The sequence below is a fragment of the Leuciscus leuciscus genome (assembly GCF_965113295.1).
Source record: "Leuciscus leuciscus genome assembly, chromosome: 23".
Lineage (NCBI taxonomy): Eukaryota > Metazoa > Chordata > Actinopteri > Cypriniformes > Leuciscidae > Leuciscus > Leuciscus leuciscus.
The window spans coordinates 4,473,150-4,495,925 of NC_138747.1; the positions used below are offsets into that span (position 1 = coordinate 4,473,150).

A 22,776-nucleotide genomic window follows, 5' to 3' on the forward strand; every position below is an offset into this window, starting at 1 on the left:
CAAATCTAGGAATTTATTCTGTAAATACATTTAAACTTGTTATTGAATAAAAAAAAATTATCCACCCAAAACAAGTTTTTTTTTAAGTGGAATGGAAATTTGTGAAATGGAAATTTGCGATTCTTACTCCCGTATTGTGATGTAAATATAAGTGAAATGGCATAACTTTTCTGATTAAAATATGTTAAATGGTAATGTTTTTTGTTTTTTTTCAAGTTTTGATAAAGGTACGTGAACAAAAAAATTAATAAAATAAACACTGTAATATTTCGTTTAAAATAATTTTATGGTGACTTTAATGCTCAATTTGTAAATTCTTGCTTCACCTGGATGTTTCCATTTTTTTTATTATATCCCTAATCTGCATAAAAACATTCCGATTGAAACCCTGTTATTGAGCTATGGTGCTTATTCGGGAAAAAAAGTGTTCAAATCTCATAGCAAATATCAAGTTCATGTGCATTTTTTCCCCAGGCAAATCATACATAAGATATACTTCAAATGCAATACATTAAATAAAAGTTGTCAAATGTTGGGATGTCATTAACAAATGAAACATTTCACAAGTCGGATGAGAAATGCTCATCTCAAAAATACAAGTATTTGGATTGATTGATAAATATATAAACCTGGTTGTGTATTTAAAATGCATTCAGTTTAAATACACTTACAGATTTATTAGCTGTGCAATCCAATTTAGATGCAATTCAAATATATAAATCTTACATTTAGGCCTAAATATTTTTTGGAGTGCAGTTGAGTAACATAAACACGATCATATGATTCATAGATAAATATCACCATCTAAACAAAAAAGTAAAAAGTAGCAGCAAAGACCAATATTAGCTGTATTTCATGTCCCAAAAAAAGACAAGAGGGAAAAAAGTGTGAAACTAACATGTTCCCAAAGACGATCCAACATAAAGAAAGACTTGGTATGTGTGCAGGACTTGAGTTTAAGCTCTGCTTGTTGCCACGTTACAGATGGCCAAAGGGTGGCGGGGAGCAGGGGATGTGGCTTTTTGATTTAAGACTCGGTAATATTTCAACGCTCATAGCTGTTGCAGTCCACGGCCTAACCTTTCAACACATCCCAAACGTGTTTGGCTTTGACTGGCACATCTGAGGCTTCAACCCAGCCCTCTCCTGGCTTATCTGCGGCTTCATCGCTCCACATGCGGACTTACGCTTGACACCTCAGTGACAACACCATCACTGAAAGACATGGACTTGCATTTGTCACCTCTACCGCTAATATTTATGAGTCTTTGGAGGCTTACGTGATTCTTGTGGCCTTCCAGGTTTAGCCTTTGGCTCTAATTGGCCCTTCAGGCATGATGAAGAGAAATGCCATCCTGAGGGAGACATCACAACACTCTCCAAGAAGAGCATGGCAGAGCTCACGTCAAACCTAATGTTTGCTTTGGATGAGAATCAGCATTTGGGACAGGAGAGATGCAAGAGCTCTGGACAGTTTGGACAATCTGTTTAAGTCCTGCCCAGATGACAAATCACCCCTATTCTCAGATAAAAGTTTAACATTGCAGAATCATCCACCTGGAAACTGCGAGTACAGAGCATGAAGTGATGGGGTAGACCTGCATAGGATCACGACGACCTCAGATCACACCTCTGGAGGATACACCTGTACAAGTCACCGAGTACAAATGCTTGCCCACAAGAAAAAACTAATCTGTCTTCTTAAAAGACACAAGAAAACTAGAACTTAAAGACCAAGTAAAGAAAACATTAAAGGATATACCTATACAAATTGGATTGGCATCATAACATGTAACTAAAGGTGCTTTGGGTGCAAAAGTTGCAGGAAAAATTTGCATTCATTCATATATACAGTACAGGTCAAAAGTTTGGACACATTACTTTTTTTATATTTTTGAAAGAAGTCTCTAATGCTTATCGAGTCTGCGTTTATTTGATCAAAAATACAGAAAAAAAACAGTATTATTGTGAAATATTATTACAACTTAAAATAATAGTTTTCTATTTGAATATACTTTAAAATATAATTTATTCCTGTGATGCAAAGCTGAATTTTCAGGATCATTACTCCAGTCTTCAGTGTCACATGTGACATCCAGTCTATCACATGATCCTTTAGAAATCATTCTAATATTCTGATTTATTATGAGTGTTGGACACAGTTCTGCTGCCTAATATATTTGATGAATAAAAGGTTAAAAAGAACTGCATTTATTCAAAATAAAAAAATATTTTCTAATAATATAAATCTTCTTTACTATCACTTTTTATCAATTTAACACATCCTTGCTGAATAAAAATATTGATTTATTTCAAAAAAATTACTGACCCCAAATTACTGATCAGTAGTGTATATTGTTGTTACCAAAGATTTCGATTTTTTTTTAAATTGCTGCATATATATAAAAGTCTTGCCTTGCCTTGCATATATATAGAAGTGGTCAAAACAAAAGTAATGTGCAGCCTAGGAATATTGACACCATCTTTCCCCTTTAATCAAACATTATTAAAAATGCATTATGATTTAAGCATATTGCGCAGTTGGGCTTTGAGTCGATTGCTTTGTGATAACGCAATGAAACATGGCAAATTGTGACGACCTAATTTTTGGTCATGCTGTTATATGAAGAAATTCTGAGCACATGCAAAAACAAGAGAGAACCAATTAAAAATTAATAATTGATTATGTTGTAGTCAATGTATGCTTTTTCCGGTTAATTTGTTGCATAGTAAAATAACTTTAGCTGTGGTTTGCCCTTTTTTTGGGCCAAATGATTGTGTCAATCAATACCTTAACCAAGTTTAGTGTTTTGTTCTTTATTCTTCCTTGTATTTTGATGGTTTAATTGAACTTGTGCGGTTATTAAAAACAAATTTTATTATTAAATAAATAAATGACTGATTTTTAAAATTTAAAACCAGTATAAAGCAACAGATACTGTCATTATGTGCATTATTACTTTTAATTTTTATATTTTTTTGTTCAGATTATAGAGATTGTATTATTATTTGCATAATGGTTATAAAAACTAGAAAACATGCTTAATTGTGATGAAAATAAGCCTACCACACAATGCAAAAAAAAAAAAAAAAAAAAAAAAAAAACTTAACTGACTTCAAAGACTTAATCTTTGAATAAATAAATAATAGTAGTAAAAATAATAAGAAGAAAACCTTAATTTTTTCCTTTGATTTTTTGGAGTGAAATACGAGCAGGGCAGCTACCCGAGATTCACCCGATGACGGCAGCACAGCTGGTGATGTTTTCATAACAATAATCATCTGTATCAGAGTTCTGGCACAGTTGTCAGTAGGTCCAACCTGCACACTGATAATGAAGCTGATAATGAGTGAAGTCCTGCAGGTGGACACCCCCACCAACATCACAGAGGAATGCCTGCCATTCCTCACTTCATAATTCATGCTTTTCTGCGCTGTTTAACACAAGTGTACGGTGACAGCCATCACGGAAAACACTCGAAGAATGTGTTAACTCATCGACCCCAGCTTCATTTGTAAACCTTGAGTGGACAGTCTCATAAAAAAACCACAAAAAAAAACTTATTTTGCATGGAGGTATGGATAATACACTTAACATGACAAGAAAGCCAAGATTTTTATCATTAGATTCCCCTAACTGCAGTCAGTGCAATTTTTATGCCATTTGCCATCTTATACAAGAATTTCCCCTCACAAAAATCAATCCACCAGCACTTCTTAAATTACAAATGTCATCAGGAGTAGGTTACTGAGACGTATTAGAAACTAAATGACATAAATAGAGAGAGCGGGGGCGGGGGGGAAATCACATTTATATCTAAATGGTAATTAAGTTGACATGCAATAGAACCCAAACACCAAAGTGTAATCTGTACATGTAATCTAAAGACTAGAAAAGGCATCAACAGGCATCTTAACAGACATAATCAAAAACTCAAACGAACCTGCTTGATGCGCAAAAACAAACCTCATTGGTTCTTGCCGAAGTTCAAACGTGCTGCGTAACACGAGAATGAACCTCATTGGTTCTTGCCGAAGCTCAAACGTGCTGCGTAACACGAGAATGAACCTCATTGGTTCTTGCCGAAGCTCAAACGTGCTGCGTAACACGAGAATGAACCTCATTGGTTCTTGCCGAAGCTCAAACGTGCTGCGTAACACGAGAATGAACCTCATTGGTTCTTGCCGAAGCTCAAACGTGCTGCGTAACACGAGAATGAACCTCATTGGTTCTTGCCGAAGCTCAAACGTGCTGCGTAACACGAGAATGAACCTCATTGGTTCTTGACGAAGCTCAAACGTGCTGCGTAACACGAGAATGAACCTCATTGGTTCTTGCCGAAGTTCAAACGTGCTGCGTAACACGAGAATGAACCTCATTGGTTCTTGCCGAAGCTCAAACGTGCTGCGTAACACGAGAATGAACCTCATTGGTTCTTGCCGAAGCTCAAACGTGCTGCGTAACACGACAATGAACCTCATTGGTTCTTGCCGAAGCTCAAACGTGCTGCGTAACACGAGAATGAACCTCATTGGTTCTTGCCGAAGCTCAAACGTGCTGCGTAACACGAGAATGAACCTCATTGGTTCTTGCCGAAGTTCAAACGTGCTGCGTAACACGAGAATGAACCTCATTGGTTCTTGCCGAAGCTCAAACGTGCTGCGTAACACGAGAATGAACCTCATTGGTTCTTGCCGAAGCTCAAACGTGCTGCGTAACACGAGAATGAACCTCATTGGTTCTTGCCGAAGCTCAAACGTGCTGCGTAACACGAGAATGAACCTCATTGGTTCTTGCCGAAGCTCAAACGTGCTGCGTAACACGAGAATGAACCTCATTGGTTCTTGCCGAAGCTCAAACGTGCTGCGTAACACGAGAATTAACCTCATTGGTTCTTGCCGAAGCTCAAACGTGCTGCGTAACACGAGAATGAATCTCATTGGTTCTTGCCGAAGCTCAAACGTGCTGCATAACACGAGAATGAACCTCATTGGTTCTTGCTGAAGTTCAAACCTGGGCTGTGTTCAGCCCCGACAAAACGTTGCACGTTTTTTAAACAGAAACGGTGATGCGTTAAACACACTGTTCCGATGATGCAAGAGTTGCAACTATGGCAGCTGAGAAGGCCTTTCTATGTTTTAATACCCTGTATTTTCTCTCTCATTTTTAGGAAAAGCACTTAATTACCATTGTTTATTTCTATACCAAATGTCATACACTTGCAATGAAGCTAAAAATATAAACAACCACATCATGTTGATATCCTATATTTTTAGAATAAAACTTACGACAAACATGTCTTCTAATATCCTCAGTTGTTGCGTATACCGAGCTGCATCGAACACATTTGTAAATTACTTTCCTTGAACCCATTGTGCGAGTTCACTTTAATACCGCGTGCTTTATATGCATGTTGCTGCTGATTGGACTGCAGTTCTGACACACCCACCAAACAAGAGAAAACGTATCTCAAACCCCGTTGCACACCGGTGCACGCCGTTTCCAGGAAACATGACGTTCAACCCAGAAACCGTAGCGCACCGTTTTGAACTTGAACGTGCCCCTGCTGCGTAACACGAGAATGAACCTCATTGGTTCTTGCTGAAGTTCAAACGTGCTGCGTAACACGAGAATGAACCTCATTGGTTCTTGCTGAAGTTCAAACGTGCTGCGTAACACGAGAATGAACCTCATTGGTTCTTGCTGAAGCTCAAACGTGCTGCGTAACAGGAACAAACCTCATTGGTTCTCACACCTCAAGCGAACATGCTTGAGCTTCCGTTTACAACTGTGTGAGTTGATTAATGTTTCATTACCTTTATGATGGATGGATGAACTTTTTTGGGATTCAAAATCTCAGGCACTATCCACTTCCATTATAACGCTTGGAAGAGACAGGATATTTCACAATGTAACTGATTGTGTTTGGCTGAAAGTGCCTAAGAAGTACACCTAGGGTGGCTTGAGGGCAAGTAAATTATGGGATAATTTCTGGGTGAACTAACCCTTTAAATACTGCTATTATAGGGCAAATTTGAATGGATATATGCATTTTCACACAAAAAGGCTGAAAATGCTCACTAAATGTTCACTGCTACAGATCACTGACAAAGAGACTGCCTTTTACTTATCTGGTTATTCAGCACACCCTGCTGGCAGAAAGGACTCACAAGAGCAGCTGTGTTAAAATCAGACTGGCCAAAAGCAGTCTTGTTGAGTCCAAAAACTTGAGGAAAAACTAAAATCCATGAAGAAATTGCCATTTAAAAAGTGAAAAATACACTGGCATTCTAGGAAGGATGTTCAATTGGGTAGAGATTGATTGTGTTCAGCTTATAATGCATGCAGCACCTTAAGAAAGGGATTGGAACATGATAAAGGCAATTAAGGTATAAGTTTAATATTTTTTTCTCAAAAGAATGCATATACAGTACAAAGGAGAGACTTCATACAGAGCATTTGGTTTCCACCAAAACAAAAACAAAACAAACAAATAACTAGGGAGGGGGAAAGACTGGAAATCAAACCAATTTTGATCCACCTGTGTTGCACTAGTAAACTTGGTTCTGTTGAGAGTTTAATGTCTGTGAGAGAGGCTATCTTGCACGACCACATAAACTTAAGTTGCTTGCTTAATAATAATAAAAATAAAAAAACACAGGTGGATCAGAGAATTGCTGGGATCCAGCCACTGAACAAAAGGAGTGAAATGAACATTTGAGGAAAACAAATATGAGATAAAAAAAAATAATCACAAAGGAAAAACAAAACATTTGGTAAAATAAAAACAACTGGAGCCTACAACATCTTTTGTCAGCTTACATTATTATTATTTAATGTTAACCTATCCAAAGGAACCTGGAGGCTTACCAACATGCATCACAAGTTCTGGAAAAATGCTTTCATGGTCCCTAGCAACGCATTAGAACACCCCACTTGTTCTGCTAACACTGTTAGAAAGATCCCTGCTTGAGATAGACCAATTTCCTTTATATATGGAGTCCAAGTTATCCACGGAAAATAACTGAACCATTTACAGGGCTTTTGTCTTCGAATGCCTATTAAATGGGAATATTGGCAAAGAATAAGGAGCTATTTCTAAGCACTTCAGGTGATGTTGTTCAAGGGTGGAAGAGGGATTACGGTAGACTTGCGAACGCGTCTCAAAGTACAATAATTCTACAGTTTTATTTCTTGGGCTAGTGACGTTTCAGACCAGGTCAGAGTGATTCGGTTGCCATTTTGAAACGCTGTACAAAATATTTGCACAGCACAATGGAAATGGATACAACCTGAATCTCCTCAAGACTTTAGTGTCTGCGAAACATTACTACTGTATGCGTTACATTAACCCACTGAGACGTCAAAATTCAGCTGGCAAACCAAGGCAGCATCTCTAAATCTCACCATGAAGTACAGAAGTAAGACTCCTGGAATCAAAACTAGAAAAGGCCCTCTAGGTTTTTATATTAATGGGCATGTGGGTTGTGTGTTTTTCATGTGTATATGTATATGTGCATGTGTATGGTGGGTACTCTTTATATCTTTATTGCAGAGCAAATATTGAAACTCACTTCTTTTACACATTGCTTTTTAAAGTGTAAAGCTGTGGACCAGCCTTAGCAGAGCAAAGAAGGGAGGGGGAGATGGGAAACTGCTCATAGCAGCACACATTTACGCTTCTTCTTGGGCTCTGGGGGCTCCAGGGCTGCCAAAATCGCCTCATCAAATACGTTCTTTAGGCCTTTCTGTGAACACAAAGCAAGGGAGAGATGGACACTCAACATGGGTCAACACACACAAAAGAAGAAAAGTAAATCGATGGGTGGGTTGGAAACTAAATCATTTCTTTCACAGACGCATGGTTGGATGACTTTGGACATCTTAAAATGCAACATATAATAGCATCATAGAAATAATGGGTAAGAGGCATTAAATAAATTTAAATGCGTAGGGAATGCATGTGCCAAAAAGTAACATTTACAGAGGAACCAAGCAAATGGGAATAAGCCAAACAAGAGCAAAGGAATCAATTAGGAAGTTTATTCATAACTAGGTCCACACAGAATTTGTGCATTTTCGGTATTTATTTTGGAAGAAAATCTGCTAAATGGTTTTTTTTTAAAAAGGCAAAAATGCACTTTCAAATTGAGCATGAGAGTTACAGTCTTATTGGTACCTGGAAGAGTAATAAAATTAGCCAAACTACTCAATAATTGGCCTGTAAAGATCATTTTGGTTGGCCAAAATTCCATAAACTTTACACATCTCTATATCTCAGCTGCAACTACTTAGATCAGAACCAGTGAACTGAAAATCAACTGAATCAGCCATGCGGAGCAGTCATTCAGACACAAGGAGTCAAACAAGAAAGTGGAAGTGCAAGCAAACACAGGCTCAGAGACTGAAGGGTTGGTGAGGTGAAGGGCTGCTCAAACAGAAACTCAAGCCTCTGGGTGAAATAACAAACAGACAAATGATCTGCGAAAGAATGCAAGTGTTATAATATAAGACTGGCCATATCTGGGTGTAATGAGCAAGAACAACACTTTCATGAAATTTCAGATCACTTTTGTTTGTTGACAGGTCAGGTGACAGCTAAAGCAGGGGAGAGTACGTACAATGCGCTTTTCTGTGCACATGCCCAGATTAGGGGCAAGGAGGAAGTGCTGGGTGCTTGGAAACAATAAGTAAGACATTGTTCGAGGAAATCGTCCTCAGAAGAGTAGTCTGAGAAGTTATTGTCCAGTCCAGCGCTGTTAGCATGTCTCAGACGAAGGCTGTGACAAGACCCCACTGTGTGAGCTATAGTGAGAAGGATTTATCAGAAAACAACGGGTGGAAGGTAGATGTGGATTGCGCTTTGTGCAAAAAAGGCAGTGTGGGGAATGTTTAATAGTGTTCAATTTAAGTATGCTAGTATATGCATCCTTAAGTTATTAGCCAGCCACAAATTCATTAGCATCAATTGACCCTGGCCATTTAAAAACACCAACTCTGTCTTAAAAAACACATTAACCGTTAAAACAGCATTAATGCATAATTAACGAGAGAGACGCATTGAGTAATGGCAATTGCAGCTTGTCCTTTATTAATGGCACATATTTCACAGGATTATATTAAGCCATTTAAACTCTCAAGACGTTGTATGGATAAGAATGGCACCAAACTGCAAACTGTAGCCATAAGTTAAGATTTAGAATTAACTTTATATGATACAATTGTTGCAGTACAAAATAAATACACTGACAAAAGGAATGATTCTTAGAAATGCAAATAAACTGAGCAGCAAAGAACTGAATTATTTTACCTTTCGCTGCTTCTTAAATAACAGTAACAATCAAATAAAGACCATGAACTTTAAATGATCCAATGTCTGAAGCAACATATCAGTATTTAAAGCAAAAAAACTACATATGCAACCCTTCCTTGTAAACTTCCACATTTTTATTTGAAAATCAAAGTGCAAATAATAATAATAATCTGAAGAAAGGAGACAAAATGTCACTCCCAAGAACTGGGTCTAACTTTAGCAATCTCCAAAGACAACATAAAGTAGAAAAAGGAAAATAGCAAAAGCAAATCCTTTAGTATTGTTGAAAGAAGATACATATTTAATGACGTCACTTAAGAGATTGGGATACTTGTCTTTTCTGTGGAGCAAGAGGTAACTAAAGGAAGCAGCAAACATCTGGGGAAGAGTGGGGTGTTAGAAAGAGAGAGAGAGAGAGAGAGAGAGAGAGAGAGAGAGAGAGAGAGAAAGGTTTAAAATATACAGCACTTCCGTTTTCGCTGCGTTTCAGGAGGTTCGAGGGCAGCTAGGATAGCTTCATCAAATACATTCTTCAGACCTCGCTATGAACACAGAAGGGAAGGGAAACAGAATAGAGCACCAATGTTAGCAGTGACAGAAAACAGGAGAAAGAGAGAGAAGAAGAGGTGAGATTTAAGAGGAACTAGCACATTTCAAGAGGACAGCAGCTAGCAAGGAAGAGAGGCTGCTTGTTGAAGAGTATGTTGCACTAAAACAAATCTACAGGAGCAGATGCCGTGCAGGCCTACAGACGACACTAACTATTAAGGAAATGGATGCATTGGTGTGGTAGATTAAAAACAAAAATCAGATTTAGGTTGCCAATTGCAAGATGTATTGCATTGCTTTCGCCACTGTTCTTTTTTTTAAAACAAACTGCAAGCAGACATTTATTAAGTCAACTATAGCAATCCAAAAAAAAAAATATTTGAAATAAAAAAAATAGTACATTGTTTCCTAAAAATCAAAACAATCCAGCCAAAGACAACATGAAATCATAATTACTTTAATATATATTCTTGGCCTTATTGTGCAATGCTCAATGCATGTTACTCTAAATGAGTAAAAACTAACTTAACTTTCACCACTTAACACTAATTTTGCTGACATAGACAAGGCCACATGGATGCAAAATAATACTATCAATAACATCATGGCCCACTTTCTATGTGCTGTTTTATGTTGCCTATAATATGAATATTGCCACCAGACAAGAATCACCTATCGCATATTGAATTATATTGTAATATGCACGCATCACCAGGCAGAGAACAGCTGGTCAATGACAGATCGACCTCTGATCACCAACCGAACCAAAGGTCAATCCGTGATCCTTTTTTCAAAAACAAATAAAAATTCACCAATGTCTCTGAGCCTGTGCCATGAAGCTTCCACTTTCTTGTTAAGATACATAATACGAAAAAAACACACACCTGGAAGCTTTGATTCAACAATCAAATGTAAAATATTAACACTATATTATCAAGACACTTCTAACCAATGAGAATGAAGAGATACCATTCTTTAGATCTATGGATTTCAGCGTCTAGGATATTTTAGTATGTTAAATAAATGACCAACTAAAAAGGCAGTTTCTGTTTGTAATGTAGATGATATACGTTCATGAACATATATGAGGTGTGCCGTATTATAAGACCCCCTTACCTGCGTCAGAGCGGAGCACTCCACATATTTGACAGCCTTCAGATCGCGGGCCAGCTTCTCTGCCGTCTCCGGAGTGATGGGTTTCTGTTTGTTCTTGGCAAGCTTCTCAATGGTAGAAGGATCATCTCTCAGATCAATCTGCGTCCCCACCAGCAGGAAGGGGGTCTTTGGACAGTGGTGGGTGATCTCAGGTACCCACTGAAGGACAAAGCATAAAGCATCAGGCCACTTTTTCCAATTAACTCATGTAATTGATTAATATACTGACCAGGGCTGCGTTTTTCAAAAGCATCAAAAGCCTAAGTAGATCATAGAACCATTGGTACCAATGATCTCTAAGATCAACTTACAATGCTTTTGAGAAACAGCCCAGACTGATAACTAATCGACAAAATTGCATGACACAAAAAATAGACAATGCAACTAACACAATGTCTGCTTCTGGCTGGTTTGAATGATTCAAGCTCACCTTTTCTTTGACGTTTTCAAACGAAGAAGGTGAAACGACTGAGAAACAGACTAAGAAGACATCTGTCTGAGGGTAGCTCAGGGGTCGTAATCTATCGTAATCTTCCTGACCTGCAGAGACATGGAAATAACAGGATACATTAAAACTAAGAATGCAGTTTGCGATCCTGAGCAGCCGACGGACGTCATTCAGTCATGTGGTCAATGTTGCACTTGAACACATGCACAGCAAAAGACTCTGGTCCCACAATCCACCAAAATAGCAGTTCCAAGCTCAACCACCCTCCACAGGAATGTATGGAATTCTCCAAAGCTCCTGAGGTCTAATTTTTATAACAATGACGATCATGAATGTTTTTTTTTTCCCCATCAGCATATGAGCTCCACCCTCGCATACAGCCATTGTACAAGCCAGATAATTTACTTCCGATTCAATAAAACTTAATGATAATGAATGTTAATCACTAGGCTATAATATGAAAGTTTAAGATGTTGAGAAAAATGTTGTACCGTACCTGCAGTATCAAACAGCCCAAGGGTGTACGGCTCACCTCCAATCATAACCGTAACTGCATAGTTATCAAAGACCTGGAAGCAAGCAAAGAAAAAGTCCATTGTAAATTCAGGAAAACCTTTTTTTTTATACAATAAAAGAATTACAGCCACTGAAATGCAGCAGGAAATATGACTTTATATAAGTGAATGAGAAATGGAAAATGTTACTCACCGTTGGTACGTATTCAGATGGGAATTTATTAGTTGTATAGGAGATTAATAGACAGGTTTTACCCACTGCACCATCACCAACAACGACGCACTTAATCGTCTGCATAGCTGTGCTTTTACAAGTCCACTGTTCTCATTCAAGATCTGCAATGAAAGACAAAAGCGTTCACATGAGACACATGTTGAACTTTATTCAGTCAAGAGTTGCTCTCCAATGGCGTGTCATTCTCAAGTTCAAAAGGTGTAAATGGAGACACTATAGCACATGTGCATTACACAACACCTCCAGGTCCTCTTAATATCATGTGTGCAGAGTAATGTGCAGGCAACAGAAAACATCACAAAATGTACCTTTAATTTTAATCAAATTCATTTCTTCATGTAGATAAAAGAACCAAAAAAAATTGAATCTTTCTTGGATTTTACCACATTTATTTAAAAGGAGAGCAGAAAGAGAATGAGGGATGTGTTGCAAGCCTGATTCAAACTTCAGAAGCTTTAACCACTACGCCACAAATCATTCTTCTATTCAGCCTCCTATTCTGCATGATCTGAACTGACCATATGATTTAAATCAGTGTTTCCTGCACCACAAGACAAACATACAGTGCAAGCAATGCTGACTGAATCACAACCAAATGAGCCAGTACTTTGAATGAATTACAATGAATCCAGAATGAATGGTTACTAAATCAACATCAGACTCACTTACTGTTGTCCATATGACAAGGTGTAGCTAAAGATTCATAAATGCAACAGTTGTTTTTGTAATAAATTGCAGTGGCGGCAGGTGCAGAAACCCTTTTTTTTTTATGATCGAATCATCTAAATGTGTCTGTATAATACCAAAACAGACTGGAAGAATCTCTCATGCCGTTAGATACCAAAGGTGTTGTTGGTCTGCAAGTATAAAACACCCACATTAGAAACTGTGAGAGTCTTGGCTGTGATCAACTCAAAATGTGAGAAATTAATCAGTCCCCGCTTTCTGCTGAGGACAGAATAAATCATTCAAATCAATTACACACTCTTCAATGCCTCACAGACAGTTACATTCGCACAGTAATACATTTCCTTTAATTAGTCTGACATGTTACTGGTGATGTTGCACATTATATGCATCCACTCAAATGGTTTGTGCAATAACTAAGACAGTTTTGCTTAAATGCATTATGGCCATATATATGACCAAACCTACCCAGGGTTGATGGAAACAACTGAACCCTGAAACTTATCGTATTCAAGCTAAGTGCATACTACTACCAGACTGAAAATTGAACACCCGTAAAATGTTAACAGTAGCTACGTCGTTTACACTGACACCTTTTGTTTCAATTGGAATTAACTTATTCTGATAAATACAAACATACTGGTTAAATTAACGCTAAATAAAGTGATGGGGTTGATTTGCATGTTTATATGTCGCAAGTTTCAAATTGGATTTGATCACACGTGCACACTGCAGGAATATAGTTTCCCACTGCTGGCACATACTAACCATCCTCCAATCATTTCTTCTTTTCTTTGTTTTAAAATGCAGACTTTATATTTAGAAAAATAGACATCGGATTTGGCAAACGTAAGGTTTAAATATCGGATTCGGTCAATTCATTCCGACTGACGAGGCTACCTGTGACTTTTTATTCCAAATGTGCTACAAGTCCGAGTGCAATCAGATTATTAGGGTCCATGTAAACACAGCTAGTGTTTTGTCTACTATTGTGTTCTGATCGCAGACTAGGAGCATCAACTACAAGATCATTCTAGATCAGCTTACAATACAATTATTCTTACATTAACACACATATCAGCAGGGAGTTCTTATCAACATGGAGGAAATACTTGCTGTAATTTTTACACAGACTTGCACAAAATGGTAAAAATAAGAAAAAAAGAAAAATATATATAGGCAAACCAGTGTTTGGGGAGCTTTTCAGTGCTTATTAAATTTAAAATCTGTTGGTTTGTTTCAGAAGTATGCACACTAGAAGATAGGGATGATTAATCGATTGTTAATTTAAACGATAATGGGAATGTAAATTGACATCCCTACTAGAAGAGCATCAGCGACAGACACACACTGCAGTTTGACACAGCATCATCTATAAACTTTGATTAATACGTTTAAGTACCCATATTTTTCTCACATGCAAGTATACGAAAGACAAACTAAATCCAACCTCAATTTGCTCAACTGTATTTAGACACAAACACAATGGAAAGAGTTTATGCATACAGCTCCAGAGCAAAGTTCTTTCCTCTTTAAATTTAGTCTCGGATATCTTTCACATTTGGCCCCAGTCGGCCCCTCCCCTGCTCTGATTGTGGGTCACTGCGGCTTTAAACTCAAGCATAACGTCATTGGTTTAAGCACATCGCTTACAGCGGGTCAGCATGCTGCTAAACCACTATTCACACAACACAGATCCCAAGCCTGTGGAGAGGAGACATGGGGGCAAAATAAAATAATACGGCAATATCCCTTTCCTTTGGTGTGCGGAGGGGTAGCGTGTGACTGAAGCGTGAGACCGAGAGAAGCACTTCCTACTGCGTGTGCCGTGCCTGAGCAGAAGCTAAGCCTCTGCAGAGCTGTGTGCAGTAAGCGGGTGAGCCTTCAAGCTCACAGATGGTCAGGACGAGGAGATGGAAGCCCATCCCGGCTGTTTCCTTCCCCTCGCACACCGAAATCAGAGGAAGCAAGGCCTGACCTCATTCTACTGTCAGAGGAAAACACACAATCAAAGTGCAGGGATCTGTTAGGTGCTGTCACCTGTCCAACACAAATTCTAATCAAAAATGTAATTCGTTAAACAAGATTGCCGTTACAGTGGGTTTACAAACATTCTCGGAAAGTCTCCCCTGGATTAACTCGCATGCTCAAAACTGTGTGATATAATGATTTTAAAACGCCAATGACATCCTGAGCAATCATACCGAGAGAACATTTCCATGCGGACAAATGCGAGTGGAAAGTTTTGTACTGGAAATAACTCTATTAAGGCCAAACTTCAGCTCACTTCAAGCGATAGACTTCATAAAGCAATATAATCCAGACCCATGTGCATACCCAGACTGTAAATCCCCACTCTTTAAAACCAGGGTACATTTGGACAAGCCTGTGCTTTGAATCAATCTCACCTCTTATTCTTATTTTCTCCCTGAATCCACCCTTATTTTTAAAAATGGGGGAAAAATTGACTGCATACCACTATTTATAAGACTTGACACACATACACACATAAAATGACAAGTGCTGTGTATAGAGAAGTGAATGACCAATATTGCTTTTTTTATGAATGAAATTACAACACACCATTTTTGACAAGTCTAATGAACAGCCTTATAAATGAAATACAGAAGCAATTTTGAATCGTTTTATTTCAACTTTTGACAATATAGCGTAATAAAAGAGCTTTGTAATAGAAATTAACTATACATATTTATTAGTAGAGACACTCTGACACGCCTCTGATTGGTACATTACTATAATATTAGAGGTACAATTGACAACAAAACAAACTATTATATTTAACTGCTATTTTTTTTCCCCCAGACATAATAATTACACAAAAACTGAAATGTTGTATACAACTCAGTTGTACACAAGGTAGTTTTCATTAACGCTTGTCTTCATGACAAATTAATTCAAACATACATACATACATACATAGGCTACATGATAAACAGTAAACAAGCTACTCTCTAGTGTGTTTTTTTATATTTATTTATAGAGAACATTAGATAACTTTCCTGAGGGAAATGCAAAGTTAAGTGACATTGTTCACAAGCTGTTTCACTGAAATCTTTCACACTTTTGAAACACTGATTGAGCGATTACGAGACATGATACATTTTGGTTAGTTGTACTGTATCTTTCAGCATTACATTTGATATTCATGCATGTTTTTTGTGCTATAACTTGTATTAATGTGGAAGAAACTACAGCATCACATTTAAGAGCGCCAAAACAGCATTTAGGCCTTTTGTTTAAATTTTTTTTAAATAAAATTGACAGAATTTGATAGATTTCATATCAAAAGTAAAGCACAAAGCTTTGCGATTACTGGATGGGAGATGTTTGGTGTAGAGAAAAACCTGGCAACCCAGGCTTGAATTACAGGGGAGTCATTTGGTCAAATAGTCTGCTTTAACGTCGCTATTTTTTAAACTGTTAGTGTGTTATTGACGCATTCAACAGCCCTAAATTCAACACAAGAGACAATTTCGACACACATTTCTTGAATTGCAGTTTAAAATAATTTTTCCACCCCCTTTTGATCAACAGGATATAATTAGACCTGATCACCGGCTATTTTTCGATCAATACCGATTAATTGCCCGATACACTGGTGAACTCCTAGTTATAAGCAATAATAAATGAACAATAATATAAATAATATTTGAGCCATGCTGTTTTGCTATGCTGCCAAATTGTTAAGCAACAAATTTCTCACTTGAGAAATAGCAGTTATGTAAGAACATGAGTAATGGTCAACACTACATATTAAATGTTATTTTTAATTATGTTGTTGGTTGTACAAAAGGGTGTCATTTGTCAACAGAACATAATTAAACCAATACAGCGAGAATATCAGTTAAACATGATTTGAATGATCATCTATTTCTACTTTAAAGCACAAGGCTAGATCAGTTCTAGATGCTAGATTTGCCCATTCTTCTCGTTCAAGTCCTGCCTTCTTCCTGTGATAGTTTAACAATTCATTTGTGGCAGGAAAAGCATTTCCTCAGTAACAAGAAGCGAAAGAGAACTTGTTGCAAAATACACATTGATACAAGTAAAATGTATGCTGTGTCCTCCCGTAACTTAAATTAATTTGAGGAGGAAGAGAAATAAACCAAAAACAGCACTAAGGATGCAAATATTGACCAGTAATGCTGAGTGAGTGCTTCTCTTTTAATTTTCAAGACCCAGAACCTGCAGATAAGTCAATAGCAGTGCTAAAAACACATGAAACTATAGAATTAATACGTGTTAGAGAGACATCCCTGACACAAAAGATGTTTGGTAGCAGGAAACAATGGTTAGCTACCAATAGACCCCCAATAGAACCACAAATCACTCAAACTATTCATTTCTATCTATCTATCTATCTATCTATCTATCTATCGAGGATGGTGTAGCTTGAAATGCAGTGAAGTTTGCAAAATGTTGCGGATATCAATTACACAATTCTGACAATATCATCCATGTTAAACAAACAAACTGAGGTTCAACGCAGGATAATTAAAAATAGATAAATGCAGCATACTTCCATTTCCAATGATGCTGTACAACTGAAGGCCATCAAAACACAACCTTTCAACTGAGCAAACATGGACTGCACAATGCAGTATATCAAACAGAATAAATCCATCTGTATTTAAAATAAATTAGCAATAACGTGCTAATATGAAAATATAAAATAATTAGCTGCTATGACATCTATCCGTCGTCAACAGGCGACTGCAACGGATGACAGATTGAAAGCCAGAAAGATCGTTATATTAACTACTGACATAATACAAATCAATTATTACATTAAAACAGACACTAAACATGTTATTCAATAACACGACGAAGATTGTAAAACTGCCTATGGTCAAATCTGACCGGTTCTCCTCAACCTCGTTTAGCCGCCTGTGCTAACTGTCGTCCGGTGCCATTTAACACGTTTAATTCGTTAAATACTCCATCCAAATATATATAATCATACCGTACATATACATAACTCGATATTCCACTAGATCAAACGCTAATATTGGTCAAAGGAAGAGAAATATGGTTAATATTTTGAGCGTCATTGGCACTCACCGTATCCTTTCTGTTTGTTTCTCTGCGCCGGGCGTTGGCAGATCCGCGCGCTTGGGGTTTCCAGAACTGAAGAGCAGGGGCGAGTCGCGCGCTGCGTCACTCTATCACACTTCATTACAACTAAGAAATTATTATTATTATTATTATTTATTATATATTATTATTATTATATATTTTGTTCAAGATACAAGTTAATGCAAAGCTAACAGAATACATGTAACGTTTTGTCACTTCTTAGTATACCCCTTATGCAGATAGTTTTATTTGGATTAGGATTCAATTAATATTTAATTAAAAAGGGAGGTAGAAAAGATAAATGAGGATGTTGTCCATGCAGGGGAAAGAAACATCCATGTGTCATTTACTAGTTAATTAATTTGTTCTACAAGAAACAAAAACAAAAACACTGATAATCATGTATATCAAATATTATTAATAATAAAGATATGATGAGAATATGAATACAGCATTGATAGGCACATGTAAAATTATGTCTTTGAATATATTTTCCTTTGAATATGTGTATAATATATAATATAATAATTTACATATTATTAATCACTAGAATGGCCTACATTTCTTTTCATATACATGTATATTCTGCTACCATAATATATATTACGTTTATTCCTTAAATTGTTTTGCACATATTGACTTTGACCAATATGTAATGACAGCAATGAACTCTTAATCTTCAATATGAGATGAACATCACCTTTTTTTAAATTCCATGACATTATTATTAATTGTAAAGGGTATGATCTTATAATTTCTAATTACTTATTTAATTGTTTTTTAATTCGGGTTGCTTTTTGACCTATTTCTCTAAATACTTAAAACACCACACGATGGCAGTCAAACAAAAAACAAGATCACATCACCGTGTCAAAATAAAAGTCCACTTTTAAATCTCAGTAATGTTAGCGTAAATAATGAGTAAAATTAATAGAAAATTCTAATAAAAAAACGTTTTTATATTATCTATATAATAACTACACAATTAGATAAGATAACTAAAACAACCTGACATAGTTATTATGGAATATTTAATTATTGGCGACTTTGACTTTTATTTTAAAGTATACAGATTCTTGTCACTACCTGGTTTATCATATGACAGCCAGAGAGCACATGATTTTCAGAGACGTCAATAGATGGACTAAACACAGTAATTTGCTTTTTTTTATGTTTTTAAAGTGTTATCTGATAGGTGAGTAGTTAAACTAAAAGAATGCACTTTTTATTTGAATGTTTGTGTACATAATTAAATAAATATAGCGTCATTGCCATGGACATAAATTCTTCTGTTCTGATCTTTAGTCACAGTTTATCTCCAGAATGACTATTGCGGATCTCTGGGATCAGAGAATACCTGCCTTTCTACTGAGTCCATCTCAGTTTTTGGCCACCACCACATCTGAGAGTTTCTTGGCTGAACTTATACACGAACTGCGGAATGATAAGGCCAATGATCAACTCAAGGTAATGAAAGCAGACAAACACACACACACACACACACATTTATATATACACACACAAACACACACACACACGTGCGTGTATATTTCAAAATTTAACATTTTAATATATAAAAAATATAGTATATTATATTATTGTTCTTTTATAATGTTTAGTTACATGTTTCATAATAAAATGATAATATATAAAATGTATAATAAATATGAATTAATATAAAATGTTGAACATTCTATTATGTTGAATGTCTGTTTAATAGCCAGAGGCGTAACTCACTATTCAGTTTGGTATATTTCAAGTGAACAAACATGCTACCATCACATTTTCTTCATTCTACGTTTCTCTCTACAATGTTTGCAGCTTTTGCAATAACCTGTATGGCTTTGTTGAAATGGTGTGCATTTTCCCTGTAATTAACTCTGTTTTGTTTAATATTGTTATTTCTCTTCCTTATTATAAGATACTCCTTGTGTCTGTGCTACTGGAGCATCCAACCATTCTCTGTCCTTCTACTTCTGTGGGAGAAGAAACGGCCCTTGAACTGCTGTCAGTCTACTCTCACACGCCACAGAAATCCATCAGCCTCAAGTGCAATATCATGCTGGCCATCACCAACGTGATAATATGCACATCCTGCTTGGCCACACACACAAAGATGGCTGAAGACTGGCTGGACCTTCTATTTCAGACAATTCAGGACACCAATGACTACAGATGTGGGCTTTCCCAGCAGCCTTTAAGGGCCACCGCCTGCGACTGCCTCCGAGAAATGGAAACCTGTAGCCCCGGTCTTCTTTCTCAAAAGTTAGAGGCCCTGTATCTTCTAAAACAGCAAGAAACTACAGTTCTGCATCAGTCCTACTGTATGCTGTATACACTAGGGCTGAAGAACGCCATATGGATCTTGACGAACCAAAAAGATGTTACTGACCTAGAGTTTAAAAGCATCTTAGGAGGAAATGAAGGGTTTGCATGGAAAAGTAATCAGTTAGGCTTGACCTTCTTGCCAATAAACATGATGGTGCAAGTCCCACGATTGCCACCTGGACTGGATTGTAAGGAACTCAAATCTGTAATGTCTTCACTCTTGGAGGAGTCTTACCTGCTAACGCCCACTTCCCAGTCTGCCCTGCTCAGGGAGCTTGTAGAAGTTGTCGCCATGGTGCCAGGACTTTCTCCAACTTTATTCAAATCGCAACTTCTGAGACTCTTCGGAACTGCAGAAGTCGAGCTCATGCATGCCACACTCTTCATGAAAGAAACGTTCACAGACAGCCTTTTCACCGCCGAGGATGAGAACTTCCTGCTCAAGCGTCTTGTGAGCACGGCCCAGCATCCGCTCCTAAGAATTCCTGAGAAGCTCTTCTACATGGACTGCATCCTGCACTTCCCTGAGAACCGGCCCATATCCAGCAGCGGAGAAGAGAGTTTACCTGTGCTGGTTACGCCACGTCTTGCAGCATCTCTTCTTCCAACGGTTTTTAACGACAGTGCTACGATGCTCTGCAGACTAAACCTTCTTTGTCTGGTGTACCTAGAAGCAGATGAGGGCGAAGAAGACAAAGGGATCGACTACCTGTTTGATCACATAATGGCCCTTTTGAAGATCGTAGACGGCGATGGTAGCAGAGAAGTGGTGGTGACCTCTTTCAGGGCTGTGTATATTTTTCTCATGCACTTCAGCGGCATGGAAGAACTCTCTGAGAAGCTTATCGACAAATTATGCGACATGTATTCCCGACAATGCCGACTGGCTCCAAATTTGATTGGCCTCGTGGATCGCATCCAGGAGTGTCTCGGCGACCACGTCTGGTCTGTTAAGTTGTTGAGAGGGCTTCAGAAATGCATTATGGAAATGCCTCCATTGCAATTGACAATTCATAATTTGAGCTGGCACTTGAAAGTCTTGAAAAGAGTGGCTAAAGAGGGTCAGATTACCCAGAGGAACACCATTTACCTTCTTCTCAATGTTCTCATCAACTCCAACTTGTGTGAAAGAGGCAAATGGCAGGTTGGAAACGCAGTTCTTGCGGTTTGTCGCAATCTTTTGGAGCACCCTTCCATCGATCAAGTGTTTATCGAGTTGGCCGATCTTTTGCAATACATATCGGTTCATTATGACGACACGGACATTAAGGATCACGCTCGCTTCTACTACTCATTGCTAACCAATCTTTCATGGGAAAAGCTGACGGGGGTTCTCGCCAAAGGTCCCGATGGAGGCCGTGCCAAAGAGCGGTCGTATTCTGCCACAATGGCTGAGAGCGAGGGGATCGCCAGTAACCTGACTGTACGCAAAACTGAGCGGCATGTTTTGCGACTCGTCAAGGTGCAGGAAAAATCCTTGCAAAGCTCTTCGGAAAGCTCAGAGTCGTTGGAGGCAACAGAAGAGACTAAGAATTTATTGGAGGTTTATCAAGTACAGTTCCAGGTGCCAGGTTTTGGGTCGGAGGTCACTTTGAGGTACAATCTGACTCATGCAAATGAAGCTGACACTTTATTCAATAGAGTCTTTACAATCTGTCTGCATTTCGAGCTGAAAGATTTAAACTACGCAAAGGTAAGCGATATACATGTACCATGCGTGTTCAGAGACCGAAAGCCACCTGAGGTCAACGTAAAGCTCAGACCATTTCAACCCTACCCCACTACTTTATGCGTCAGTGCAATATTTACCACCCAAGATGGACGCTCTTGGCACAGCCAACTGCCTGACGTGAGCGTTTCATTCCCTGAGATATTCCTTCCTCTGCCGTTACCGCTAAACACATCACGTGCATGTAAAGAGGAAGTGTTCGACCGCATCTGGGAGGCCGCAGCTTCTGGGAGTCCTGACAAATCTGCCATTAGTCTGTTCTGTTTCAAAACTGGAGATGAAAGTCTAGCTGATCTGATCAAGACACATTTTCAGGGTTACCTGATTACAGACAAGAAAAGCAAAGGATCATGGAAAGTCTTGTTCTTTCTTCCACCAATGTGCCATGTCCTTTTGATGATCACACAGGCTGAGGACGCAGTTCAGGTCAGCATTGCAACGGACAACTGGGAGCTATTACCCTTTGTGAACTCGTACCTCCAAAACATTACTGATCATTGTAGCACAACAGGAACAGATGGCTAAATGGATGCTTTGCATGTTTTCATTTACATAGTTGATTTTAACCAATTCAATTTATTTTATTGCTTCCTTGTGTTGATATAACACCATTTGTTTTTGTATATAAAATCTTTGATTAATGCGTTTAATAAAGTATATAGGAGCACATATGTTGTGTTGTTTCATGTAGTAAGCAGTGCTTTTCTGCAGCTTTACAC

At 37.9% G+C, this 22,776-nt stretch overlaps 2 protein-coding genes across 3 annotated transcripts; one reads left to right on the forward strand and one right to left on the reverse strand.

Moving 5' to 3' along the window:
• Window positions 1–6,376: 6,376 nt before the first annotated feature.
• On the reverse strand, window positions 6,377–18,140 carry cdc42 (cell division cycle 42). 2 transcript variants are annotated; one of them, XM_082156009.1, is made up of 7 exons: window positions 17,986–18,140; window positions 12,175–12,317; window positions 11,963–12,035; window positions 11,449–11,558; window positions 10,980–11,177; window positions 9,763–9,856; window positions 9,067–9,730 (listed from the first exon to the last, which is right to left on the reverse strand). In XM_082156009.1, the coding sequence occupies exons 2-6, from the start codon at window positions 12,277–12,279 to the stop codon at window positions 9,767–9,769; spliced, it is 576 nt and encodes a 191-aa protein (XP_082012135.1). In that variant the 5' UTR covers window positions 12,280–12,317; window positions 17,986–18,140; the 3' UTR covers window positions 9,067–9,730; window positions 9,763–9,766. The 2 variants fall into 2 exon arrangements, with proteins under 2 accessions (XP_082012134.1, XP_082012135.1); XM_082156008.1 differs by lacking the exons at window positions 9,067–9,730; window positions 9,763–9,856 and adding an exon at window positions 6,377–7,749.
• A 943-nt stretch (window positions 18,141–19,083) lies between these two features.
• ap5b1 (adaptor related protein complex 5 subunit beta 1) lies at window positions 19,084–22,726 on the forward strand. Its single transcript, XM_082155783.1, has 3 exons — window positions 19,084–19,195; window positions 19,306–19,467; window positions 19,922–22,726. Exons 2-3 carry the CDS (start codon window positions 19,324–19,326, stop codon window positions 22,580–22,582), a joined length of 2,805 nt encoding a protein of 934 aa, XP_082011909.1. The 5' UTR covers window positions 19,084–19,195; window positions 19,306–19,323; the 3' UTR covers window positions 22,583–22,726.
• The last annotated feature ends 50 nt before the right edge of the window (window positions 22,727–22,776 follow it).